The 23973-nt window shown below is 40.5% G+C and overlaps 1 protein-coding gene across 1 annotated transcript; it reads right to left on the bottom strand.

The window, feature by feature from the left end:
• Positions 1 to 313: 313 nt before the first annotated feature.
• On the bottom strand, positions 314 to 9595 carry LOC114882090. Its single transcript, XM_046286216.1, has 5 exons — positions 8155 to 9595; positions 5647 to 8039; positions 4504 to 4923; positions 4093 to 4201; positions 314 to 366 (listed from the first exon to the last, which is right to left on the bottom strand). Exons 1-5 carry the CDS (start codon positions 9593 to 9595, stop codon positions 314 to 316), a joined length of 4416 nt encoding a protein of 1471 aa, XP_046142172.1.
• Positions 9596 to 23973: the final 14378 nt, after the last annotated feature.

Raw genomic sequence — 23973 nt, 5'->3', positions numbered from 1 at the left:
GCAGACATTGATGAGGAAATTACCACCAAAATTATGGAGTAGAGAATTTGAATAGATCCATTAAACAAATTAAACATTGTGGAATGAAATACTAGGATTAATAACAGAAACGTACTCCGAGAAAAGATGCAATTACATTCTCGCAGGATATATCAGGAAATATGTTTGAGGTTGTAACGCGGTAACCGGGTGCGCTCGAGTAGGTAGCGTCGAGCGCTGCAGTACCGCGTTCGGCTCTCGTCCCGAGACAGCAGCTGCGTGAGGAATGGGATTGGTCGATAAATAATTAGCGGTGCGTAGGTAAACGTATTGTTTATTCGTCCTCCGTCGTGGCAGGTGACGGTCCGTTCGTTAGTACAAGTCGGTCTGTAACGCAATGGCAACCGAACGTATTAATATATTCTAATCTGTCTTACGTACTATTTGGGAGGATGTTATGATACAGGGGACGCGCTTACAGCTAACTTAGTACTACGCGGTCTTATAGCTACGGAGGCGCGCGCGGGCGCTGAGCGATTTGATCCGGTAACGCGGCGCGGCGCGGTCTCGATGGGACAGCGGTCCCGTTACGCTCGATTTCACGCGGTCCTTTTGTCCGGTACGATCGTGGGTCTCGTCCCAGTCGATCGCGAATGCTCTTTTGTCGTTTTGAACGGATGGTTCGCACTTCCAGAGAATTCTGTCTTTATCGCCGCTGGCTGCCCTTTATATCTTCGCTCGCGGCCTGTTGGCTAGCGCGAGCGGCTCGGGGTCCGGCGCCGCGTAGCGGCTGCGGCGGGCGGCGCGCGGGCTCGTCGCGTGTTTGCGCCGGCGCCGCGTGACGTAAGTGACTCTCGTCACAAGGTAAAAGAAATATTAAATCTTATTAACCGACTTCGAAAAGGAGGAGGTTACGCAATTCGATCAGTATGTATTATTTTTTTTTGTGTGTGTTCACCGATTACCCCGAGATGGATGGACCAATCGGAACGAAACCTTTTGCATCTTGTAGGGAATGTCTTCCGATTAGTCCCATTAAAAAAAAATTTTTCAATTTTTCATTGTTGCAAAATGCAGGAAGTTTTTAATGTCAAGATTGGACGATTTCAATGACCTTTTAATATGTTGTCGGGGACATGATTCTGAACAACTTTTTCATTATGCTTAATTAACGGAAAGTTTTAGTTTCCGAGATATTCCTGAAAAACTATTGTTACTACTACATTGAATTCTACGTATGCCTACGTGTCTCTACTGGTGTATGAGTCAGCATCCAGTCGCCGATTCTCTACTGTTTCTATACACATATCGCGTCGATCGAAATCCAGTATGCATGTACATGTAATAATAATAAATATTGTTATTGCAAAATCCGATTCTATACCGCTACTCTATAAGGAATACACCGATTGCGATGAAACTTTTCACATCTTGTACATCTTTCCACCATAATTTCATTTACAAAAATATATGTAACTTCTTATTCTTAATAACTATCGTTATTGCAAAAAACCTATTCTTTAGGGTTATTCTGCAAGGAATGTAGCGAGCGCGATTTTTCAAACTTGTCCCTGCAAGTAAACTTCGTCAGTTTCTTTACTAATTGGTCGCTAATAATAAAACAAATAAAAAAAGGCTTGGCTTGCTTCTTCACATATCAGGCGCTGGAAGCTGATTTGGACTGTTTCTTTGTAAAAGCAACTGTCGTAATCTTTGCATTTCTGCGAGTGCTCTCTCGTCATGAGGTTCAACGAGGACTTTGTTTGGTGCTAAATCAGATACATCTAGACCATCTAAACTTTTTACACGACTAAGTGCAACGTAAATTTGGCCTTTTGCAAAATTCTTTTTGCCAAGATCAATTACAGCTTTGTTCAATGTAGTCCCTTGTAATTTGTGCACCGTTACTGCCCAACTTAGAATAAGTGGTAACATTCTGCGCTCGACGTCTCTAAATCCTTTTGTCGCGTGAAACGTTGCTGAAACTGGAGATATTGGAATGTTACCATCAATATCTTTCAATCTATTTCCAATGGTTTCGTCGTCAAATTTTATAAGTACTGAATCCGGCAATTCTCCCTGTTCTAGTTGATCTCTTCGAAATGCCGGCCATGTAAATTTCTTTACTATTCCCATTGCGCCGTTTATCAAACCATCAGAAATTGATAGGTTTCGTCGCAGCATAATTCGAGATCCCTCAGTTAATATTATTCTTTGTAACAGTCCGCCACAGTTATTTACATTTACAGGTATGACATTTTCTGGTGGCCTTTTTCCATATGTAGCTGCCTCACGGGACTCATCTATTGAATCAATGACCTACATTCGACGTGATATTGCTAATTCATCTGTCATTTTTGTGTTATATTCATCCACTAATTTTATCGTTGGGAATATTCTTACTGCTGCACCATCCTTGAACTCTCCGGTTAGGGGAACACTTCTTCGTTCGCATAGTATTTGTAGTTGAGAAGTTGTCACTTCTCCAAACCGAAGGATATTCAGTAAGTCGATAAACTCAACGTCATCTCTTTGTCGCATATTAATGGTGAGTTCGCAGAATGAAAATTGGCGCCATAAATTAATTTCTGCAGTACACCAATGTGGCTGTTCAAAACACCAGTGTCCTTTTACTGGGGGCAACTGCATGATATCGCCGAAGAGAAGTACATTTACGCCGCCAAATAGTTTATCATTGCTTTTGAATTCTTGCAATCTTAAATGAATTATTCGCAAATTCTCATAAGATAACATTGATATCTCGTCAATAATCAACCACCTTGTATGACGCCACTTTCGTCTCTCCTCTTCGAGTCTTTGTCCTGTCAGTTGCCGATACGTCATTGCAGTACCTTTTTCAATAGTCAAGGAGAACATGGAATGCATAGTTTTCCCGAATATTTGACGGGCGGCGACGCCAGTCAAAGAAGCTACTTCAATGAAAGATGGTTTTATCATCGTATCAACTGTAGGATTATAGCAGCGTTTAACATGTTCAACAAGTAATTTTAAAATAAACGACTTACCGCTACCAGCTCCTCCGGTAATAAAAAACAACATTTGTTCCCTATTTTCATCATCATTTTCTTTAATATCTTTCTCAATTACTGCGGAAACTGATTTCAATAAGTCTTTCTGTTGAATATTAAGACATCGAATACGATTAAGGAACACGTCTTCTGGCATTGCAATTGTTTCTTGCTGTTGCTCTTCATATAAATCAACTTGATCGTAATGTATTGTTTCGTCAGCATGAATTCTGACTGGATGTCTTAAATGTTCATTAGTTTCTTCTTCGTGTACAACATTTAAAGCAGCAGCCTGGGCGAGCGCCGCTTCAATAATTTGCTCTGTGTGAGTAAATTGTTCGACGGTTGCGTTACCCATCATAGGTTTCAACTCGTGTTGCCGTCGAAGAAAACATTGTTCCGAAGGTTCGTTTTCGGACATAAGTGTACTTTCATCACGAAATGGAATGTGACACACTGTTTAGAGTGATGCTTGACACACCCTTTGTGTCTGCTCACACTCCTGCGTATAGCACTTGTAAGTGCCCCGAATATGGTCTTGACGTGTGTAGTTCTCGAAGGACCACCCAAAGAAATAGACGGCTTTGGGTCCGTGATAAAACAACACCCTTTAGCAAAACAATAATTTATTTACTAACAAATTGAAGCTCTTATAACCTCCTGCCTGGTCATGAAGCGACATGTGCTTCCCGATATGTTATTTTGACTTGAAGCTAAGTGTGCTTCCCAGAAAGAGACACGTCAATCTCGCACCGTGTCCAAAAACAATCTGCCTGGTCTAGGCCATTTTTGCTCCCACAACGCTGTGATTGTTCCCACTCCTTGAACACGTTGAGGGTGGGAACAAGGGGTGATTTTATGTGAGCGGGCCCTGGTGACGTTTCTGGAATTCCCTAAGGTCGCTTGCTGGTACCTGTGACCCTAACGGTTCACGCGGATCGAGAGAAAACCAACCACGTCTGCCCTGGCGAAAACTCCATCATTTATGACGCGGCTATTTGTTAACTTTTTGAAATGTACTAAAAACTCGACGATATTAGACCCGGATGTCCACTATCCTTCGAAATTGTACTTCTTCATTTACCTGCGTTTTCCATGTCCCTAAACTCTAAAAACGGCTGGCCGAGTGTCATAAATGATGTGAGCCGAACCTCCAACATCCCGCCCGCCTTGAAGTCGTTCGTGACTTCAACCTTAAATCATAAACCACCGAACGTAAAGGCTATAGCATAGCGTTACAGTTAATAGTGCTAATACATGCATCGTGAGAACTGGTCACAATAATATCTCCCAGATATATACATTTTATGAACTATAATTATAACTATAATCTAATTTATACATAACATAAATGTCGCTATTTACATTCCACACTGATTGAAGGACGTGTCCCTTCGTGGTTTTTGGTTTCATTTAGAGTTCCGTTATCACCTTCAATCGGTAACACACACAGTCTATTCACCGATCGTTTTAAAATACCGTCCGCAGTTCTCACTGAAACTACTCTTGTTATTCCGTCTGCACCAGGATGTAGTTCTAAGATTCGACCCAGCTTCCATCTCAGGGGTGGTAAATTGTCGTCTTTGATGACCACCAATGTGCCTATATTTACAGAAAATGACATTGTTGTTCGCCATTTCACCCGTTGTTGCATCTGATGCAAGTACTCCTTGTACCATCTTTGCCAAAAATGTTGAAGCATCTGCTGCACCAGTTGATATCTGCCTAGTCTGTTTGTGTTAATGTCTCGTAAGTCATGCTCTGGTAAGGCACTTAACGAGTCTCCGATTAAGAAATGACCCGGTGTAAGAGGGTTCAAGTCCGAAGGATCAGAGGATATGGGAGTTAAGGGACGTGAATTAAGACACGCCTCGACTTGCACTACTAAAGTATAAAGTTCTTCAAACGTTAGACGCTGTTCACCAATCACTCTCGATAGATGACATTTCGTAGATTTGACCGCACTTTCCCAAAGCCCTCCGAAATGAGGAGCGTGAGGGGGGTTCAATCGCCATTCAATACCTTCCTTACTTAAAAAATCAGATATTTTCAGGTTGTGATCCTTCTTATTTATTAATATTTCCAATTCATCAAACTGGTTCCGCGCGCCAATAAAATTTGTTCCATTGTCTGTGACTATGCACCGACACCGTCCTCTACGAGCAATAAATCGTCGCAAACAATTTAAAAAAGCCTCTGTGCTAAGGTCTGTAGCCAATTCGAGGTGTACAGCCTTTGTTACAAAGCATACAAATAGGAATAAATATGCCTTCTTAGTTAGTCTACCGCGTACACCTTCTTTAATAAAGAAGGGGCCCGCATAATCAATTCCGCAGGTAGAGAACGGTCGAGCTGGAGTCACGCGTGCCGCAGGTAGTTGACCCATTTGGTACCCCATGCTACGGGGACTTGTTCGAAAACACCTAACACACCTATGTAATACTCGCCGTACGTTACCTCTACCTGAAATCGGCCAAAGGCGTTTATGTAACGATGCTAGAACAAGCGTTGGCCCGGCATGTAATAGTCTGACATGCTCGTAATTTATTATTAGATCCGTAAGTGGGTGCTTATTTGGTAAAACTATTGGATGCTTCCGTGCGTATGGAATTGAAGCCCTAGATAGCCTGCCACCCACCCTAATCAAACCCTTATCGTCCAAAAAAGGATGCAGTGATGCCAAAGAACTGGACCCGCTAACCGTGCCCTTTGTTTTTAATGCCGTCAGTTCATCCGAAAATATTTCTCGTTGTGCAATATGTAATAGCCGTTCTTCTGAACGTTGTAACTCGGCCAATGAAAGACTTGAACCTTCGTTACAACTGTCTAACCCTTTCCGACCCTTGTTAATGAATTTTAGACAGTGTGCTATGACACGCACTAATCGAGTGTAGCTTGAAAATCTGTTAAATATGTCAAAGTCCCTATTTTCCGATAAGGTCATCACCGTTTTTGGCGTCCTCTCTTCTGGTAAGTCTATTTTCTCCTCTATCGTCGATGGCCACTGTGCTTTGTCACCTGCGAGCCATTCCGGACCGAACCACCACAAATTATTATTTAATAGAGCCGAAGGTGTGGACCCACGTGATATGAGGTCAGCGGGATTGTCATGTGAACCCACATGCCTCCATTGATTACTTGTTGTTAGTCTCTGAATTTCTGCGACCCTATTCGCGACGAATGTTTTCCAACGCGTTGCTAATCCGCGTATCCATGCGATTGTAATTGTAGAGTCCGACCAATAATATTCATTTTCAAATGGGAATTGAAACGATTCCTTCACCTTGCTCATCAATTGTGCTAGCAGCACTGCCCCGCATAGTTCCAGTCGTGGTAAGGAAACTACCTTCAATGGAGCCACCCTCGATTTAGAACACAATAAGTGTGTCATCCAAGTACCTGACTCCGTTACCTGCCGAATGTATACACAAGCGCCGTATGCCTTTTCGGACGCGTCAGAGAACCCATGTATCTCAACCGATTCAAAATGAGTAGTGTGTAAAACGCACCGAGGAATCCTTAATCCTTCCAATTCCCTAATCATACTTCGAAACTGAGTCCATCTTCCATGCAGATCTTGCGATATGGATTCATCCCAACCTAAGCCTAATTGCCACAGTTCCTGCATAATCATTTTTCCCTTGCACGTTGTGGGCCCTATTAATCCGAGCGGGTCGAAAATCTGCGCGAGTTCCGATAATATCGCCCGTTTCGTGACTCGAGGATGAGTCATTAACGATATTGAGAAATGAAGAGTATCGTCCTCGGAGGTCCATAACAAACCAAGCGTTTTCGGATCCTTGTCCGCGCTTATCTGCTTGCTTGAATCGGGGGCATCATTTTCTGATAAAATAACGCTGCAATTCGATGCCCATTTACGCAGGGGAAACCCTGCCTGTTCCAGAATAGTGGTAAGAACCTGCTTAATCTCTTTGGCCTCTGCAATGGAGGAGGCTCCTGTCAGAAGGTCGTCGACATAGAAATCATTTATGATGATCCGACTAACACCTTGATGAACTCCTTCACAATCAAACCCTATTTGTTTCAACACCCGTGTGGCTAGAAACGGGGCTGATGCGGTACCGTAGGTAACCGTGTTGAGTTCAAAAAACCCAACCGGTTGTTGTGGGTCTGGGCGCCATAGAAGTCGCTGAAATTTCCTATCTTCTGGGTGTACCAGAATTTGGCGGTACATTTTCGCAATGTCCGCTGAAATCACATACCTATGCTTATGAAACCTAAGCAGAATCGACAATAGATCGTTCTGCACGGGAGATCCGATTAATTGACAGTCATTTAATGATAGCCCCGATGATGATTTTGCCGATCCATCAAAGACAACGCGAAGTTTTGTGGTCGTACTTTGCGCCTTGAATACGGCATGGTGCGGAAGATAAAAACCTGTATGAGAATCATCTGCGATTTCTGACATTTTGGACATATGCCCTAAGCTTTCATATTCTGACATAAACTCTATGTACTGTGCCCGCAAGTCAGGCTGTTTCCCAAGCTTCCTTTCTAATGACCGCAATCTACGCTCAGCCTGATCCTTCGAATACCCTAGCTGTATGATATTTTCCTTAAACGGAATTCTGACTATATATCGACCATCCGTGTGACGCGTCGTTGTAGTCTGAAAATAATGCTCGCACGCGTCTGAGCCTACATTCTGAATGTCGCTGACTTCTTCTATTCTCCAGAACCGCTCTAATTGATTGTGTAATTGTGAGTTAGTCACCACGCAACAATTACTGACTGCTTCCTGATGACCTTGTGGCCAGGTTAATTTACCTTCGAGCACCCACCCGAGTTGGGTCTTCTGCCACACCAACTCCCTACCTGCTTGTTGTTGACCTATGCACAATAATCTCCAAAATAGACCCGCGCCTATGAGTAAATCTATTTTCCGACAATCTGCAAAGGCTGGATCTGCCAGTGCGCCATTAGGTGGCATAGGAATTCGCGATTGATCTAACGGAATGTTTGGCTGATCGGATGTGATGGTCTCGATTGACAAACATTCAATCCTTGCTTGAAAATTATTCACCCTTGAAAAGATTCTCAATCCTACTCGGCCCTTAATAGAATTTATTGCCTTCCCTAAACCTGAAACCCTTGTTTCTATCGGCGTTTCCCGTGCACCAACCTCCTGGCAATATTCTCTCGAAATTAGATGTACCTGCGATCCCGAATCTAACACGACACTCGCGTTTTATCCCTTGGTTGTCTTCTACGTACACCACGGCTGTGGATAGTACAGTGTATTCCGCGGACCTATTAGCCACGTTCGCGGCGGATAAAGGTCCACACTCTGATACCATCAATGCATTACTGGAGTCCGGAGTTTCGACCCCCTTAGCCGATGATGCTTCTGCCGACGGACCCGCAATATGCAGCAATGTGTGATGTAACTTATCGCAAATCTGGCATCGCTTCCTAGTGCAATTTTGAACTCTATGCCCGGTAGCCAAACAATTATAACACCGACCCGTTTTCTGTATGATTAGCCGTTTTTGTTTATGATCTAATTCCTTGAAAGGTTTACAAGTATACAATGGATGACTGTCTTGACATGCTGGGCATTGCATCGATGTGCTGATTACGTGCGTAGTTGAGCGAACCGCTCCACGAATACCTGCCTTCACTCGACGGTCGTTACCTTCCATTGTTCCCTGCATTTCACTTACTTCGAGAGTTTTTGACCTCTCTTCAATGAATTCTACAAAATGCTTAAACGTAAGTCGTTCAATGGATATGGCCAACCGGTCCCTCCATTCTCTGGACGTCACAACATCCAATTTCCGAACAAGCAGGGAAACTATTATAAAATCCCACGTTTCGACTGGTTCCCCTAGTGTCTTCAAAGCAGACAAATTATTGGACGCATCGTCAATGAAATTTTGCAACTCAGTCTTGGATCGTTTTTGGATCGAAGGTAGGTCCAAAAACGCATCCATATGATGTTTACGTAACGCTAATGGGTTTTGATACCGATTCTTCAAAGTTTCCCACGCTAATTTGTAATTTCCCTCTGAAATATTTAAAGCCTTTACTGCCCTTGCAGCGGAACCCTTTACTGCCGATTTCAGGTAGTGGTATTTTTGTACATCAGACAACGCGTTGTTCTGATGTTCCAACGAATCGAATGTAACCCTAAATTCTAGCCACTCGCTAAATTTGCCATCGAAGGTTGGCAGATTAATGACAGGTAGTCGAATGGAACCCTGCGCATTATCCGTCATCGAGCTGGGAGCAGGGCTTACTGGAGATCGCGAAGCTTCACCACGAGGAGTCTCTACCCCTTTAATATATTCCTCCAGTTCTCCAATTACATCGAAATATATATTTTCAAATGATTCGCGCTCTCCTTCGTGCGCCGCTTCCAACTCGGTGTCAATTACAAGTAATTCGATTTTCTTCTGAACCGCGTTGAATTCTTTTAATAATTCGGTCCCCGATTCTAAACGCTTCCGACATGAAGCTAATGACGAATTGGTCGCGGATTCTTTACAAAATCGTTTGAAGCGGGTTAATGACGCCTTGATTATGCCACGCTCAGCTACAAGTGGTTTCAGTTGCGCTTCCATTTTGGAATTTTAATCAAATGTGCAAGTCAGAGGGTATCTTATTGGAAAGGACTTACGTTGACCAGGGTGTGATAGCCAACACTTGTATGCTTGGCCGTCGGACGCTGGAGCTGCTGGATGTCGCGGCTGCTAGATGCTGCGGCTGCTGGATGCTGCGGCTGCTGGCTGCGGATGCTGGATGCTGTTCCGATTGTCGCCTCTCTGCTCCCCCTTGGACTAGTATCTCCAGCTCTCTCCGTAACTTCAAACGTTTTGGATCTGTAGCTACTGCGTGCTGCACCAATCTCACGTAACTGGTCTTGTGGCAGAAGAGATCCAAACAACAATGGATTACCCTTCACTGCACTTTTCCACTAATCACTTAATCCTGATAAAGTGTTACCGGTATCCGGCTCGAAGGACCAATGTTTAGAGTGATGCTTGACACACCCTTTGTGTCTGCTCACACTCCTGCGTATAGCACTTGTAAGTGCCCCGAATATGGTCTTGACGTGTGTAGTTCTCGAAGGACCACCCAAAGAAATAGACGGCTTTGGGTCCGTGATAAAACAACACCCTTTAGCAAAACAATAATTTATTTACTAACAAATTGAAGCTCTTATAACCTCCTGCCTGGTCATGAAGCGACATGTGCTTCCCGATATGTTATTTTGACTTGAAGCTAAGTGTGCTTCCCAGAAAGAGACACGTCAATCTCGCACCGTGTCCAAAAACAATCTGCCTGGTCTAGGCCATTTTTGCTCCCACAACGCTGTGACTGTTCCCACTCCTTGAACACGTTGAGGGTGGGAACAAGGGGTGATTTTATGTGAGCGGGCCCTGGTGACGTTTCTGGAATTCCCCAAGGTCGCTTGCTGGTACCTGTGACCCTAACGGTTCACGCGGATCGAGAGAAAACCAACCACGTCTGCCCTGGCGAAAACTCCATCATTTATGACGCGGCTATTTGTTAACCTTTTGAAATGTACTAAAAACTCGACGATATTAGACCCGGATGTCCACTATCCTTCGAAATTGTACTTCTTCATTTACCTGCGTTTTCCATGTCCCTAAACTCTAAAAACGGCTGGCCGAGTGTCATAAATGATGTGAGCCGAACCTCCAACACACACTATTAAGTTATAGAAATATCGTTCTCTGTCACTGTTCAGGGTATAATATCGGTGGCGAAGTACAGCTGGTTTATTTCTAATTCGCATTCGGGTATTGTCCTTTAATTTTATAAATTTCGACCTTGATATTTCTTCATCGTCATTTCGAAGTTCTGCGTCTCCATCCTCTTCTGTCCACATACCACTGGAAACAGTTTCATATCGGACAGCAAATTCAGCTAAGCTCAAATCCTCTAGATTGTCTGGTCTCTTGACGTAACGATCGAATATGTTATTGAAAAATCATGTTTCATATTCTTCGAATCGTAAAATTCTATATCTCTGCTTAGGCCGACAGCCATTTATAAATACAGCTTTTCGCGAGCTCATTTTCAGAGGCAAATGACATAACCGATAAGCACATTCTGGAGCACTAACCACTTGTTGAGACAGAATTGCCATAGATACCGAAAATAGTTGATCCCGGACGGTACCGCTCCGGCGTTTCGCTCGTAAAATGGCTTCTTTAATAATATTTCCTGTGTCCTGCGACTCGCATTTACTTGCGTATTTAGCAATATAATATGCGACAGCTGTAACATTTCCGCAAGGTTGAATATCCATGTTTGCTTCCCAAAGCTTTAAAAGAGTTGGGTTGTAATTATTCCCCATAATTTCATTTCCTGTTCTCTTAGGTGCGCAGAAACGTCCATTATTCGCAAGTGTGTCATCTGGACCTAAGCACATCGTTCTTTCACTTATCGGGCTGGGGAATCCAAAACGACAACAACGATTATTACGATCTTTGTAACATGTAGCAGAATGTTTATGAATTTGGACCTTTTGAACTATGTCCCTCATATCGTGATTTTCTGCTTCCAATGAACAAGATACAACTTTCTCAATAACGTTGCGGCCTTCGTTGGTAAGGAAATCAGGTACGTTTCCACACCAAAGAAGCATGTGCAAATGTGGACTTCCCCTGTTCTGAAATTCTATTCTATGCCAAAAATCAATAACAACGCCACCTAAGCAATCGGAGTTTCTTAAATACTGCATTAACGCGTTTACACGTAACGTAAATTGTCTTGCAATAACTACAGGGTATCTCTGAACCAACTTTAGTCGATCTGCAAAAGTTAGGTTTTCAAATTCGGTAATGGGGCGACCATCGGATAGTAGTAATGCTTTCAACATGTCTGGCCAATTTAGATCATTGCAAGAGAACGTAACGAACTATGTGGGCGGTCCAAGACTTCGGACCATGGCAATTAATTCCGAACAGCATCGTTTCCAGTATGATGCCGATCCTCTTATATTTCTCATCGTGAGGTGCATATTATCTACTAATCCCTGTGGAGTATGTTACCCTTGGCGCATTCTACATGATACTGAAACGCTAGCTTTGGCGCGGTAGTATTCAACAACAGATAATGCGAAGAGCAAATAATCTGTTCGTTGGAATCGTTTGTCATTGCTCAGAATACGCGCTTGGAAGTAATCCAGTGGTGTAATTGAGATCTCTCGATGCTCTCCGAATCCATTTTTACCATCCGGAAACAGAAAGAACCAACACAGTTCTTCCATCCTTCTCTCCCTTTCTAGGTTTAAAGGAGGCACTGTTTTTCTATGTATATTCGCAAGGTTTATCGGGTCATTTTCTGCGTTATTATTATTATTACTGACAGAGACCATACTATCGATGTTGGGAACATCTTCGTCAGTCGAACGTAACATGCTTGTGGCGAAAATAATTTCTGTTGCGCCGGATTCTCTACGAGCGGTCGCAACAGATGGTTGTTGTATCCTTTCTATTTCAGGAGATCTATTCCTTTCGGGTGCTATTGTTACCGGTGTTAGTGAATAGATATTTAGCACATTGCTATTGCCTCCTTTAGCATATAAATTACGACGCAAGATGATGTGTAAATCATCAATATTAGTACATTTCATACAGCATGAGACGCCCCGTGACGATGCTTTATATCCTTTTGGACCTCTTGCATGGGAATCATACAACCAATAGTAGGTACTCTCCAACTGGTTACCGCATGATACAGCTACTGATGTAAAATTGGCAGTAACAATTCCATACGTATACTGTTGGAAAAACGTAATCAAAGCGTTCTTTAAATTTGGAAATCTTTCATCGCCGTTATCAACATCAATATGACCATTTAAAGCCATTTCATAGCCAATGTTAATATTGACTCTGTTGTTATTAAATGATATGTGTGGCAATAATTCGGCAACGGCTAAATAGTCGACATTCACTTCTCTGGGGTCAGGATTACTTCGCGCTTCAATGCAGTCACGGTACTGCACCACGTACTAGAGTCGAGGAAATGAAACGCAACAGAAGCAACTGCAGCTATGCCAGTACATTGCTTACCGCGAGATTCAATACTGAAGCGATCGCTAGCTTGATGGCACGAGCCTCGTAAAATAGCTACATTATGTCTAACATTCACAAATCTACTGTTTCATTCAGTATTTCTTTCTGTAACTTCCATTTCGTTTCTTACAATACAAGGCTCTTCAACGACATCAGCTATTTCCAAAATGATATTGGTAATATTAGAAAAACATGGTCGCACATCTTTGTATAAAGCATTATTTTGTAATAGCGATTGTAAAGCTAGTAAAAGTTTGCCAACGTCTATTTCAAATTGTCTTTGTCGCTCCAAATTTTCGAGGCTTTCCACTACAATCATTATACCGGTTTCGTTTAATCTAAGTGGAAGTTGCTCGGCTACTTCGAACACATCGCGGGCAAATAGGACTACCTGACCTTTGCACCAATCCTGATTGAAACGATTTTGAATTTTCATGATTTTAAGAAACGGTACTATTCTGCACAACATTTGTTTCTCGATTTCCGATAAATCTGCTATCTCCTGAGATACAGACATTAGTTCCATTTTATTCCAGAATGCCTGAGATGGAACTTTGCATTTTCTAAGATGATGTAGGCAACAAGAACATGTTATCTTCTCCGATTGTATTAGATTTGCAGGAATTAGACCAGACAAAGGCTGCGTGTGCAAAGCGTAACGTTGCTGCGGATATAAAGTCTTGTAACACACTGCACATGGTACATCAGCAAAAATATTAATAGTCGATTTAAAGTTGTCTACCTGAAGGAGAAGTTCTTTTCTGCGATTTTTCGCTAGTTCACGCATATTCCTTAAACGCGTATTTCGTGATTCGATACGTTCACTTAGTAGTACTTCTCGCGTACGATTTCTCATTCGTTCGCTAAACGTCTGCGGATTAATCGGAAACGACGTGATCGTTTCTCGGCAGATTCGTTAGCTAAACGTCTACGGATTAATCGGAATCGGCGTAATCGTGCCTCGGCAGATTCGTTCGCTAAATGTCTGCGGATTAATCGGAAACGGCGTGATCGTTTCTCCGCAGATTCCTTCGCTAAACGCCTGCGGATTAATCCGATACGACGTGACCGTTGCTCGGCAGATTCGTTCTTTAAACGATGAGAAATTATGCTTAGCCGACGTTTTTTTTTCAGCGACCGTTTCGCGCGATAATTTCGAAAGAGCATATTTCCGCTTTGCAGACAATCACGCACGGCGTTCATCAATACTTTCTTCACGCCGTGCCTCTGCGGTTCTTTTATGTTTTTTAGAAAGACGTAATTGTTTGGCATGATCTGATTCATTTGCACGACTCTGTCTCATACGGGATGCACTTTTTGTACGTCTACCCATACTTTCATATACCAGACCTACCTGGTTTCAGTGAAGATAAAGGATTCAAAAAAAGGATTTGCCGCGCTTTATTTATTTTAACAATCAGTCGCTTAAAGCAGACCTGTTTTATCAATCAGTCGCGTACAGCAGACTTGTTTTATCGATCAGTCGCTTAAACCAGACTTGTTTTATCAGTCAGTCGTTTAAAGCAGACTTCTTTTAACAATCAGTCGCTTCAAGCAGACTTCTTTTATAAATAAGTCGCTTCAAGTTGACTTCTTTTAGCAATCAGTCGCTTAAAGCAGACATGTTTTATAAATAAATCGCTTCAAGCTGACTTCTTTTATCAATCAGTCGCTTATAGCAGACTTGTTTTAACAATCAGTCGCTTAAAGCAGACTTCTTTTATGCTCGCTTATAGCAGACTTCTTTTAACAATTAGTCGCTTCAAGCACACTTCTTTTACAAATAAGTCGCTTAAAGCAGACTTGGTCCCTTTGTTTTCAAATACAATTACTTACTGAAAGCAAAATTGGACGCTCTTCTTTATTTATTAATTATTACAAAACAATTCAAAAAAAAAAAAAAATAATAATTGTTACAATTTACCTCACAACAGAATATATTGAAAAAAAAGTTCAATGGAAAGCAGCGTTGCAAGGTGTTAATTGAAACTGACTGCTGTTCGCCGTTCGTAACTTGGCCGTCGCCAAAAATTTGGGTAGGATTGGTTGTAAGAAAGCAACAGCTGCAGCAACAGCAAATGAAGCAGCAACAAACAGTCCCGCAGCAGCAACAACCGTCGCAGCAACAAACGCCGCACCACCACAAGGAAGAACAACCAGAACAAAGTGAGGCCGATGTGAAGCCGCAGCGAAGTGAGTTTCACAGATATCATCAAAAAAATAATTAACACATTTCCGTCTGAAGTAATAAACAAAATTAATTGTAAAATGGGTGAACGATATTAATATTAAACATTTAACGTTACAGAAAGAGGAACGGCTGCTGGCAGAAAGCGCCGTGCCGACCGCGGAAGATGACCGCGGGGCGGGAGGGGTGACCATAGGGTCGGCGGTAGGGGCGGCGGTAGGGGCGGCGTTAGGGGCGCCCACAACAAATATTATTTCACACTATTTTAATTTTAAGTTTTATAATGTTTTTTAATTTTTCATTGTGAGAACAGGCGTTTCCCCCCTTCGCCTTCTTCTCCCCACTTCTGTACCTGAAACTGCTTCTCTACGAACAAAGGAAGGGCCTTAGCTATTCGTTCTTAGAGCGTCCTAGAGAGAACCTCGTTGATTGACTTACTTTCACTTTACTTTTCCTTTTGTACTCGAGTTAACATTTTGATACAATATTATATAACTGTAAGTGCATATCTGCTATTGATAAATATACTTTGTGAAAACAGAAGATAGAACAGTTTGTTTTCTTTCGCCGCCCGAAATATTAAAAGGGAAAAACACCTGTCCCATCATTCATACTATTTGTAATATCTTATATCATTTCTTATATTTCTATTTTTCTTTCTTTTATAATATTTTATTTAGTTTCATTTTATCATCATTTTCATTTTTTTTATCATAATTGTCATTTCCATTTTATATTCTAATTTTTTTTTTTTACTTCTTTTTTTATCAAAGATTTTAATGTTACGTGCGGAGCAGGCGTAGTGGTAGGTGACTACTCTGCGGTATGTTATGACCCGACGCAACGCTTAAACACCTTCTTTGGGAAGGAAAGATAATATAGGATTCGGATTCGGTCTAGACTTATACAAGCCTCTCGCTCGCTGGATACAAGGTTTGGAAAAGTACGCACTAAATTATGATCAAATTTTGAATAAATAACTATTATATATTTTGATAAAAGAATGAATTGTTACAAAAATCTGATTGGTACACAAGTAAGAAAATATAACGCGTATTCAAAAGATATTATGATTCCTTTAATTACTGAGGACAGAGTATCCTGATCTTGATTGGACTCACCGGATGTTTAAATGTACAGAAACGGTAAACGGTTAATTTGATGGATTGCCCCCTTCTCTCTCTCTTCCTCTCGACGCACGGATGTTGGACAATGATCTTGATGAGTGAAACTATGGCTTTACACTATGGCTTTTTAATTGTAGATGGTTCGAAAACTTGAGTCTTTTTTAACGAGTGAACTGAGTCTTTTCGTGTGACAGTTGATTTTCACGAAACTCTGCTCGATGTATTTCGCAACACTAAACGTTCCTCGGACAGAGAGACTGCGCACCTCGCGACTGTATGGCCGACTGTGTGTCTACTGTCCGCAATCGGGTTTTTTATTAGAGTCGAAAATGCTGATTTCGCATGGTTTGGAGGAAGGAGTTCAGTAGTATATTGACCTGTTGGAATGTCTACCATTGCTACATATTTTCGACGCAGCGTTTCGAGAGGAAGAGAGAATTTGTTGACGCTGGTGACTCCAAGGAGGTCAGTCAATGAACCAACTTCCTGATTGCTGACGCTTTCGTAATTTTGAAATTGGAGACAACGGAATGTTCTTAGTCGGGACGTAACATTAAAAACAAAAACAAATAAACATATATTTCACATTGTTTTCTTCTTTTTCCTTACGACATCCTACAAATACTAAACGTACCACTAAAAACTGTTAAATAAAATATTTTTGAACAAAAAAAAAACCGACTTCGAAATGCACTAAAAAGTGTAAAATAATTTCTATATCATTTATACCAGTATTCCACAGCTATTCATAAAATCTACTTCATCATTAAATAGGATACTGAATACATTTCAACCTTTTCGGAGGCGGTGCAAAATAAAAAATTTTTCTTGTATTACGAACATCATAGTTCATGCGTCGGCAACCTGTAACAAATGACCCGTTTGATAATTTAAAGTAAACAATATTGAACGGGAATCAACAGACCCATTTCAGAATAACTATACTGCATTTGAGTATAGACCATACTTAACTCGCGCAGGTTACTAGGTGTAGGGACATTTGTAATAACGTGTGTGATTCTCCTGTACACCTTGCTTCTTACTTTACGATCATATAATTGTTTCTTTGAAAAAAATAATAGCAATTTCATTGTATCGTGTATCTGTAGCATATCATCATCGGTTATCACCTATCGTACCTAATACATTTCTGTCCGCCATTTATATGATCGCAAAGTAAGAAGCAAGCTGTAAAGGGTAATCACACACGTTATTAAAAATCTCCCTAGACCTGGTGAGCGACTAAACTGTGGTCTATCGTGAATTGCCAACCAAAAAGGTTGAAATGTATTCAGTATCCTATTTAATGATGAAGTAGATTTTATGAATAGCTGTGGAATACTGGTATAAATAATACAGAAATTATTTTACACTTTTTAGTGCATTTCGAAGTCGGTTTTTTTTTGTTCAAAAATATTTTATTTTCTTTAATACATTCTTTATTCTAAATTAATGTTGTTGAGTATAATGTAGCAATATATAATAATATGATTTCTTCTTTATTTTCAGCGTTTGATCAGACACGGAGGGGAAAATTGCAACAGAGATATTATGGAGTAGAAGTATTAAATAGATACAATGCAGAAATTACTCAAGCAAGAGCAGTATTAAATTAGATAAGTTTGTCTTGCACGTTATAGACTTTAAAAACAATGTAATATCAGCATATTTCAAATAAATAGTTTAATAAAATAGATGAATCCCTTAAGCTTTAACTTCCTATTCTAATATCCTTAGTATAGAATTTAAGTTACAATTCACAGTGTGTTCTTCTACTTTCAAATAAATAGTTTTACCAAGTAATAATTTATAAAAAAAATAATTTGTTACAGAGTTTCTATTTCAATATTCACTTGTATCTTTTTTATAGCGCTTGTATTGTTTACAAATCTTGAATTTGTGTCAAACGAGTAGAACAGTTGTATTGAAATATTCCAATGCTAAGTCGAATCTGAAATGATAATAAAACGTTTGGAAAGAATCTTGTCAAAGAAGATTTATGGACAGAACGTTGGAAACTCTTTTCCTCTCTAGTCAGTCATATCGTTATTGGTAAATATAATCTAAGATCTTCGACATGTCATTGTTTATGCTATTATGATATTAAATCTATTAATCTAAATGCACATCCATATATATTTATTCCGCGACCCGATCTCATCAACAGTATTTAACACGTAAATTCCAAAAACACTATTTTCATGCTTTGGAATCCACTGCTTCTTTTAACACTTTGATAATATTTGATTGGAAAGTTCGTAATTTATATACATATAACCTAACATGTGTCAAACTACAAAAATCACAACCAGCATTTTGTAATGTGACTTCTCCGTAATATTTACAGATTCCAGTTATTAGATATTTTAAAGTTCTCGAAAGTCGACTCTTTCGAAAATTGTCGTTACTAAGTTGTCGATCACCTGGCGAGGTTGTTGAACCAATGACGTCGCCTATTGTTGAAGATAATTATTTTTTCTTATTGTTCATTACTTATATTTTTTATGTTGGTCGCCTGGTCTAGTAACCTCCTTTTTGGCGCGTAGAAACCCACGCTACTCGGCAGAGACGAAGCCATGCGTGGAAGGCAGCGCAATAAAGTCGTTTTATTTCCTTCTTTTATATACTCGTTAAACTTATAAATATATATATTCGGTTATTATTTTGTAGTAATATGTCAAGCTAGTATTAAGTTAGTTCATAAAGTGTTTGTATTAAAAGTTCCTTTGTTAAATATACTGATATTAAAAAGCAACAGGTTATTGGCCCAGACTTGTTAACTGTGCACGTGGCCGTTAAGAGTATGACGCAATTCGCCGGTCTGAGATTATTCATACGAGTCTGCTGAAAGTGATTAATTATTACGTTTATTTGAGTAAGGAGATCAAGAGAAAATTAAAAAATGGATTTTATCAAATCACAAATGGAGATCCTGACTGAGGATTCACAGGGAAACGTGAATTATATCTCCTGGAAATTTAAGTTGAATTTGACAATGAAATCGAGAGGCTTGTTTCCTGTGGCATCTGGTTTAGAAAGGAAGCCCACTGGTCTGGACAATGATGCGAATGTAATGACATGGATGAAGCAAGACCTTGAGGCTCAGACTATTGTTGGGCTGAATGTGAGCAGCAATATAGCAAGAAGAATTGCAAATTGTACGTCTGCGCACCAAATGTTGGACAAACTTGAAACCCTGTATGGTAAGAAGTCAGAACATATCATTGAGAATTTGCAAAGACAGTTTTTCAATTTCAAATATGATACAAATAAGTCCGTGATTGAGAATTGCATGACGGTTCAGCAGTATGCTGAAGAATTAAGGGCCGAAGGTGAGGAAATAAAAGAAAGTTGGATAATATCTAGAATAATAGGAGTCTTGCCACCCAAGCTTCACCACTTCCGTACTGCTTGGGACAACGCCACTGCTGAGGACAGAAACCTGACCAAGTTGTTTGAACGTTTACGTTTAGAGGAGGACAGGTTGAATAGTGGCGACCAATTGGATGGAGCTAAATGTCACAATGCTCTTGTATCAAAGCGTGAAAATTCCGGCAAGCCAAATCAAAAAAGAAACACGTCTGATGGCTTACCTGTTGAATGTTTTAAATGTGGAATGAAAGGACACGTCAAAAAATATTGCAAAAATAAACCTTGTTCCAAATATTTGTCCTATTGTAAAAGTCACTATGCGTGCAATATATGTCATCAACAGGGTCACTTTGCGAAAGAATGCACCAAAGGAAACCCTGGTGAAGCTGGAAATCTGAAGAGCAATGAACATGTCAACAATAGTTCAGGGAAGTTCAGTCGTCGTGCTTGTGTCTCAGTTGGTTTATCGACGACGAATGTATATGATATTCATTTAAATAATGAAAACAGGGACTTGTGGTTTCAAGATTGTGCTGCAACGCAGCACATGACTCATAGGGCAGACTGGCTTAAGAATTTTGTCAAATTTGAGGAACCAATGGAGATCATGATTGGTGACTCTACCAAATTGGAAGGTACTGGAAGGGGAAATGTTGAATTGGAGGCATTTAATGGAAAGGAGTGGTACCAAATAGTACTTTTAAATGTCTTGTATGTTCCTAAGATAGCCTTCAACCTTTTGTCTGTTACCCAATTGCTGGATAAGGGTTACCGTCAAACTGCGACTGCAAATAAATCAGTATTCAAAACCTTGGACAATAATGAAATTGTAGCGATTGCTCAACGTGATGGAAATCTGTACAGAATGCTGTTCCGCCAGGAGGAGTCCGGCAGGTGCATGCTGACAGTATCTATTAAAACATGGCATGAGAGATTGGCTCACCAGAATATCAAGCAAGTTAGAGAAGTTCTGAAAAAACACTCCATAAATTATATTGATGATTGGTCCGGCTATGTATGTAAAGGTTGTGTGTATGGAAAGCAGCATCGTATTTCACATCAGTATAACAACAGTATATTTCTTGAAAACGAAGGACGAAAACGCCGCCAAATTGAATGCATTCCTTAAGATGACTGAAAACCAATTTGGAAGAAATGTTAAGTGCCTTAAGTCAGACAATGGTACAGAAATTAGAAATGCCGATACCAGGAAGATACTTGAACAGCTCGGGGTATTTCATGTCAGAACAAGTGTGTATACACCCGAACAAAATGGACGTGTCGAAAGGGAAATGCGTACTGTGGTCGAGGCGGCACGATCGGCTATTCATGCTAGAAATCTGAATGAAAATTTATGGGCAGAGGCGGTAAATTATGCCGTTTTCTCGTTGAACCAAACCGGAACGAGTTCTCAAAAGGATAAGAGTCCCGCTGATTTGTGGTTCGGACGTAAAATTAGTATTGCCAAGTTGAGAATCTTCGGCAGTCGGTGTTATGTTTTTATAGAAAGCCATCGAAGAGCCAAAACACAAAGAAAATCCAAAGAAGGTATTTTCGTTGGATACGACGTGGATTCACCATGCTACAGAATCTATATAGCAGATGATAATAATGTTGTTGCCTCCGACAACGTAATATTTGACGAATGTACTGAAGATGGTAATAGCTATACTGAATGGGAAACCCCCTTGTTTGACGATTCGAGTGAGGATTCAGGAGGAGAGTATGAAAGTTGCGACACCGAAAATTCAAACACAGACGATCAACTAGTTGTCGGTGTTGATACGTCAGTTCCAAATAATGCTAGTCAGTCGAAGTTGTTGAGTTTGAGAGATCGCAAAACCCTAAAGAAACCTGACAGATATGATGATTATGTATTGAGCTGTTCCGGTGAAGACAACGGAACAAATACGACTGCAACAGGTGAGGTTGAGAATATTTCGATATCTAAAGCTTTGGAAGACCCTAGATGGCGTAAGGCCATGTCGGAAGAATTTGAGTCTTTGATCAAAATGCAAACCTGGAATTTGATTGAACCGTCGGACGATATACAGCCTCCAACCTGTCGTTGGATACTGCGACGGAAGCATGACGGCCGTTTTAAAGCAAGACTTGTAGTCAGAGGTTTTGAGCAAGTGAAGGGAATCGACTATATGGAAACTTTTAGCCCTGTGGCTCGTTATGAGTCCGTGCGACTAGTTCTTAGTCATGTGGCTTCCAGGAAAATGAAACTGATGACATTTGATGTCAAGACCGCCTTTTTGCATGGAAATCTGGATGAAAACATTTTCATGTATCAGCCTGAGGGATTTGATGACGGCACGGGTCGTGTGTGTAAGCTGAATAAGAGTATTTATGGTCTCAAGCAGGCACCCAAAAACTGGAATGAAAATTTCTCGAAATTTCTTGAATCGTTGAAATTTACTAATACTGATGACGATCCATGTGTCTACTACAATGAAGATAAAAGTATAATCATTGTTTTGTTTGTGGATGACGGTCTGCTTGCAGGTACCAACGTGGCAGATATGATTGAAGTCCTGAGGTTGCTCAATAAGAAATTTGAAGTTACCTATGATGCCGCTCAGCAAGGGAAACTATCGTATCTGGGAATGGAAATTAAAAATGGTCCGACTGGTATTTTTGTCAATCAGTCGAAATACACTGAGAGAATTCTTGGACGGTTTCAATTTGACGAAGCGAACACGGCATCAACTCCTATGGAGCAAGGCATGTTGGCAAATGAAGAGGACTTTGTAAATGACAAGCCATTAAGTAGGTCGGAACCCTATCGCGAATCCGTTGGAAGTTTGCTGTATCTGTCCATGATATCTCGCCCGGACATTTGTTATGCTGTCAACCATTTGAGTCGTTTTAACAGCAAGCCGATGACGAGTCACTGGAAAATGGTCAAGCGTGTTTTTCAGTATTTGAAGGGAACGGTAAACTATGGAATATTCTTTGACGGAAACACGGAACTTGTGACATATACTGATTCCGACTATGGAGGTGATAGAAACAGTAGGTGCTCCACGAGTGGTGTGCTCATTGTCAGAGGAGGTCCCATTGTATGGCACACCAAGAAACAACGACATGTTGCAACCTCTACCGCAGAAGCCGAGTATAGAGCAGCTGTTTCTTCAATTGACGATGTGTGCTGGATAAGACGGATTGCCAATGAACTGAATTTCCTAAATCTTGGTGAACCTACTACGTTGTGTATAGACAATCGATCAGCCATTTGTATGTTGCAAAACACTGTCGAAGGAAAGACAACGTGTGGAAAGAAACATATAGACATTCCTAGAAAGTTTATTCAAGAACACATAGGGAAGACTGTAAAATTGAAGAGTGTCAAAAGTTCGGAACAATTGGCGGACATATTGACAAAACCGTTAGCTTGTAAGATATTTGTAGACCTGCGCCGAAAAATAATTAAGGAGGAGTGTTGAGGATAATTATTTTTTCTTATTGTTCATTACTTATATTTTTTATGTTGGTCGCCTGGTCTAGTAACCTCCTTTTTGGCGCGTAGAAACCCACGCTACTCGGCAGAGACGAAGCCATGCGTGGAAGGCAGCGCAATAAAGTCGTTTTATTTCCTTCTTTTATATACTCGTTAAACTTATAAATATATATATTCGGTTATTATTTTGTAGTAATATGTCAAGCTAGTATTAAGTTAGTTCATAAAGTGTTTGTATTAAAAGTTCCTTTGTTAAATATACTGATATTAAAAAGCAACACCTGTCTATGACTGACAGAGACGACATCATCGGGTCGTTGGCCTAGCGGACAGCTGACAGCAGCTGACAGTTTGAGAAAGTAGACATTCTCGGTTTCGACAGGAGCATAACAAAACCTATCTCTGTGTTTCGCTAGAAAATTTTGAAATATTGGAGATTATCAAGAAAAATAATTGTAACTGGCACAATATATTGTCGGATTACATGTAATTAATATTATCTATTACAATTGTCAAGAAATTTAGTGAATTCAATTTTGTAAGATTTTAGGTTATATTTACACGTGTGTGAAGTTAGCCCCGCACTTTTCGAATTTTGTATTTTTTGAAATTATGCTGTATTGTGCTAAGTTTGTGCCGTATTGTGCCGTAAACCGCAACTCTGCAAGTCAAAGCGTACTCAAGAAAATTTTAAAAAACAAAATTTTTGATAGCCCCGCACTTTTCGAATTTTGAGTTT

The sequence above is a fragment of the Osmia bicornis genome, chromosome 6 (genome assembly GCF_907164935.1).
Source record: "Osmia bicornis bicornis chromosome 6, iOsmBic2.1, whole genome shotgun sequence".
NCBI lineage: Eukaryota > Metazoa > Arthropoda > Insecta > Hymenoptera > Megachilidae > Osmia > Osmia bicornis.
Note: the sequence above shows the minus strand (reverse complement) of the source record. Positions and strands in the feature narration are given on the sequence as shown.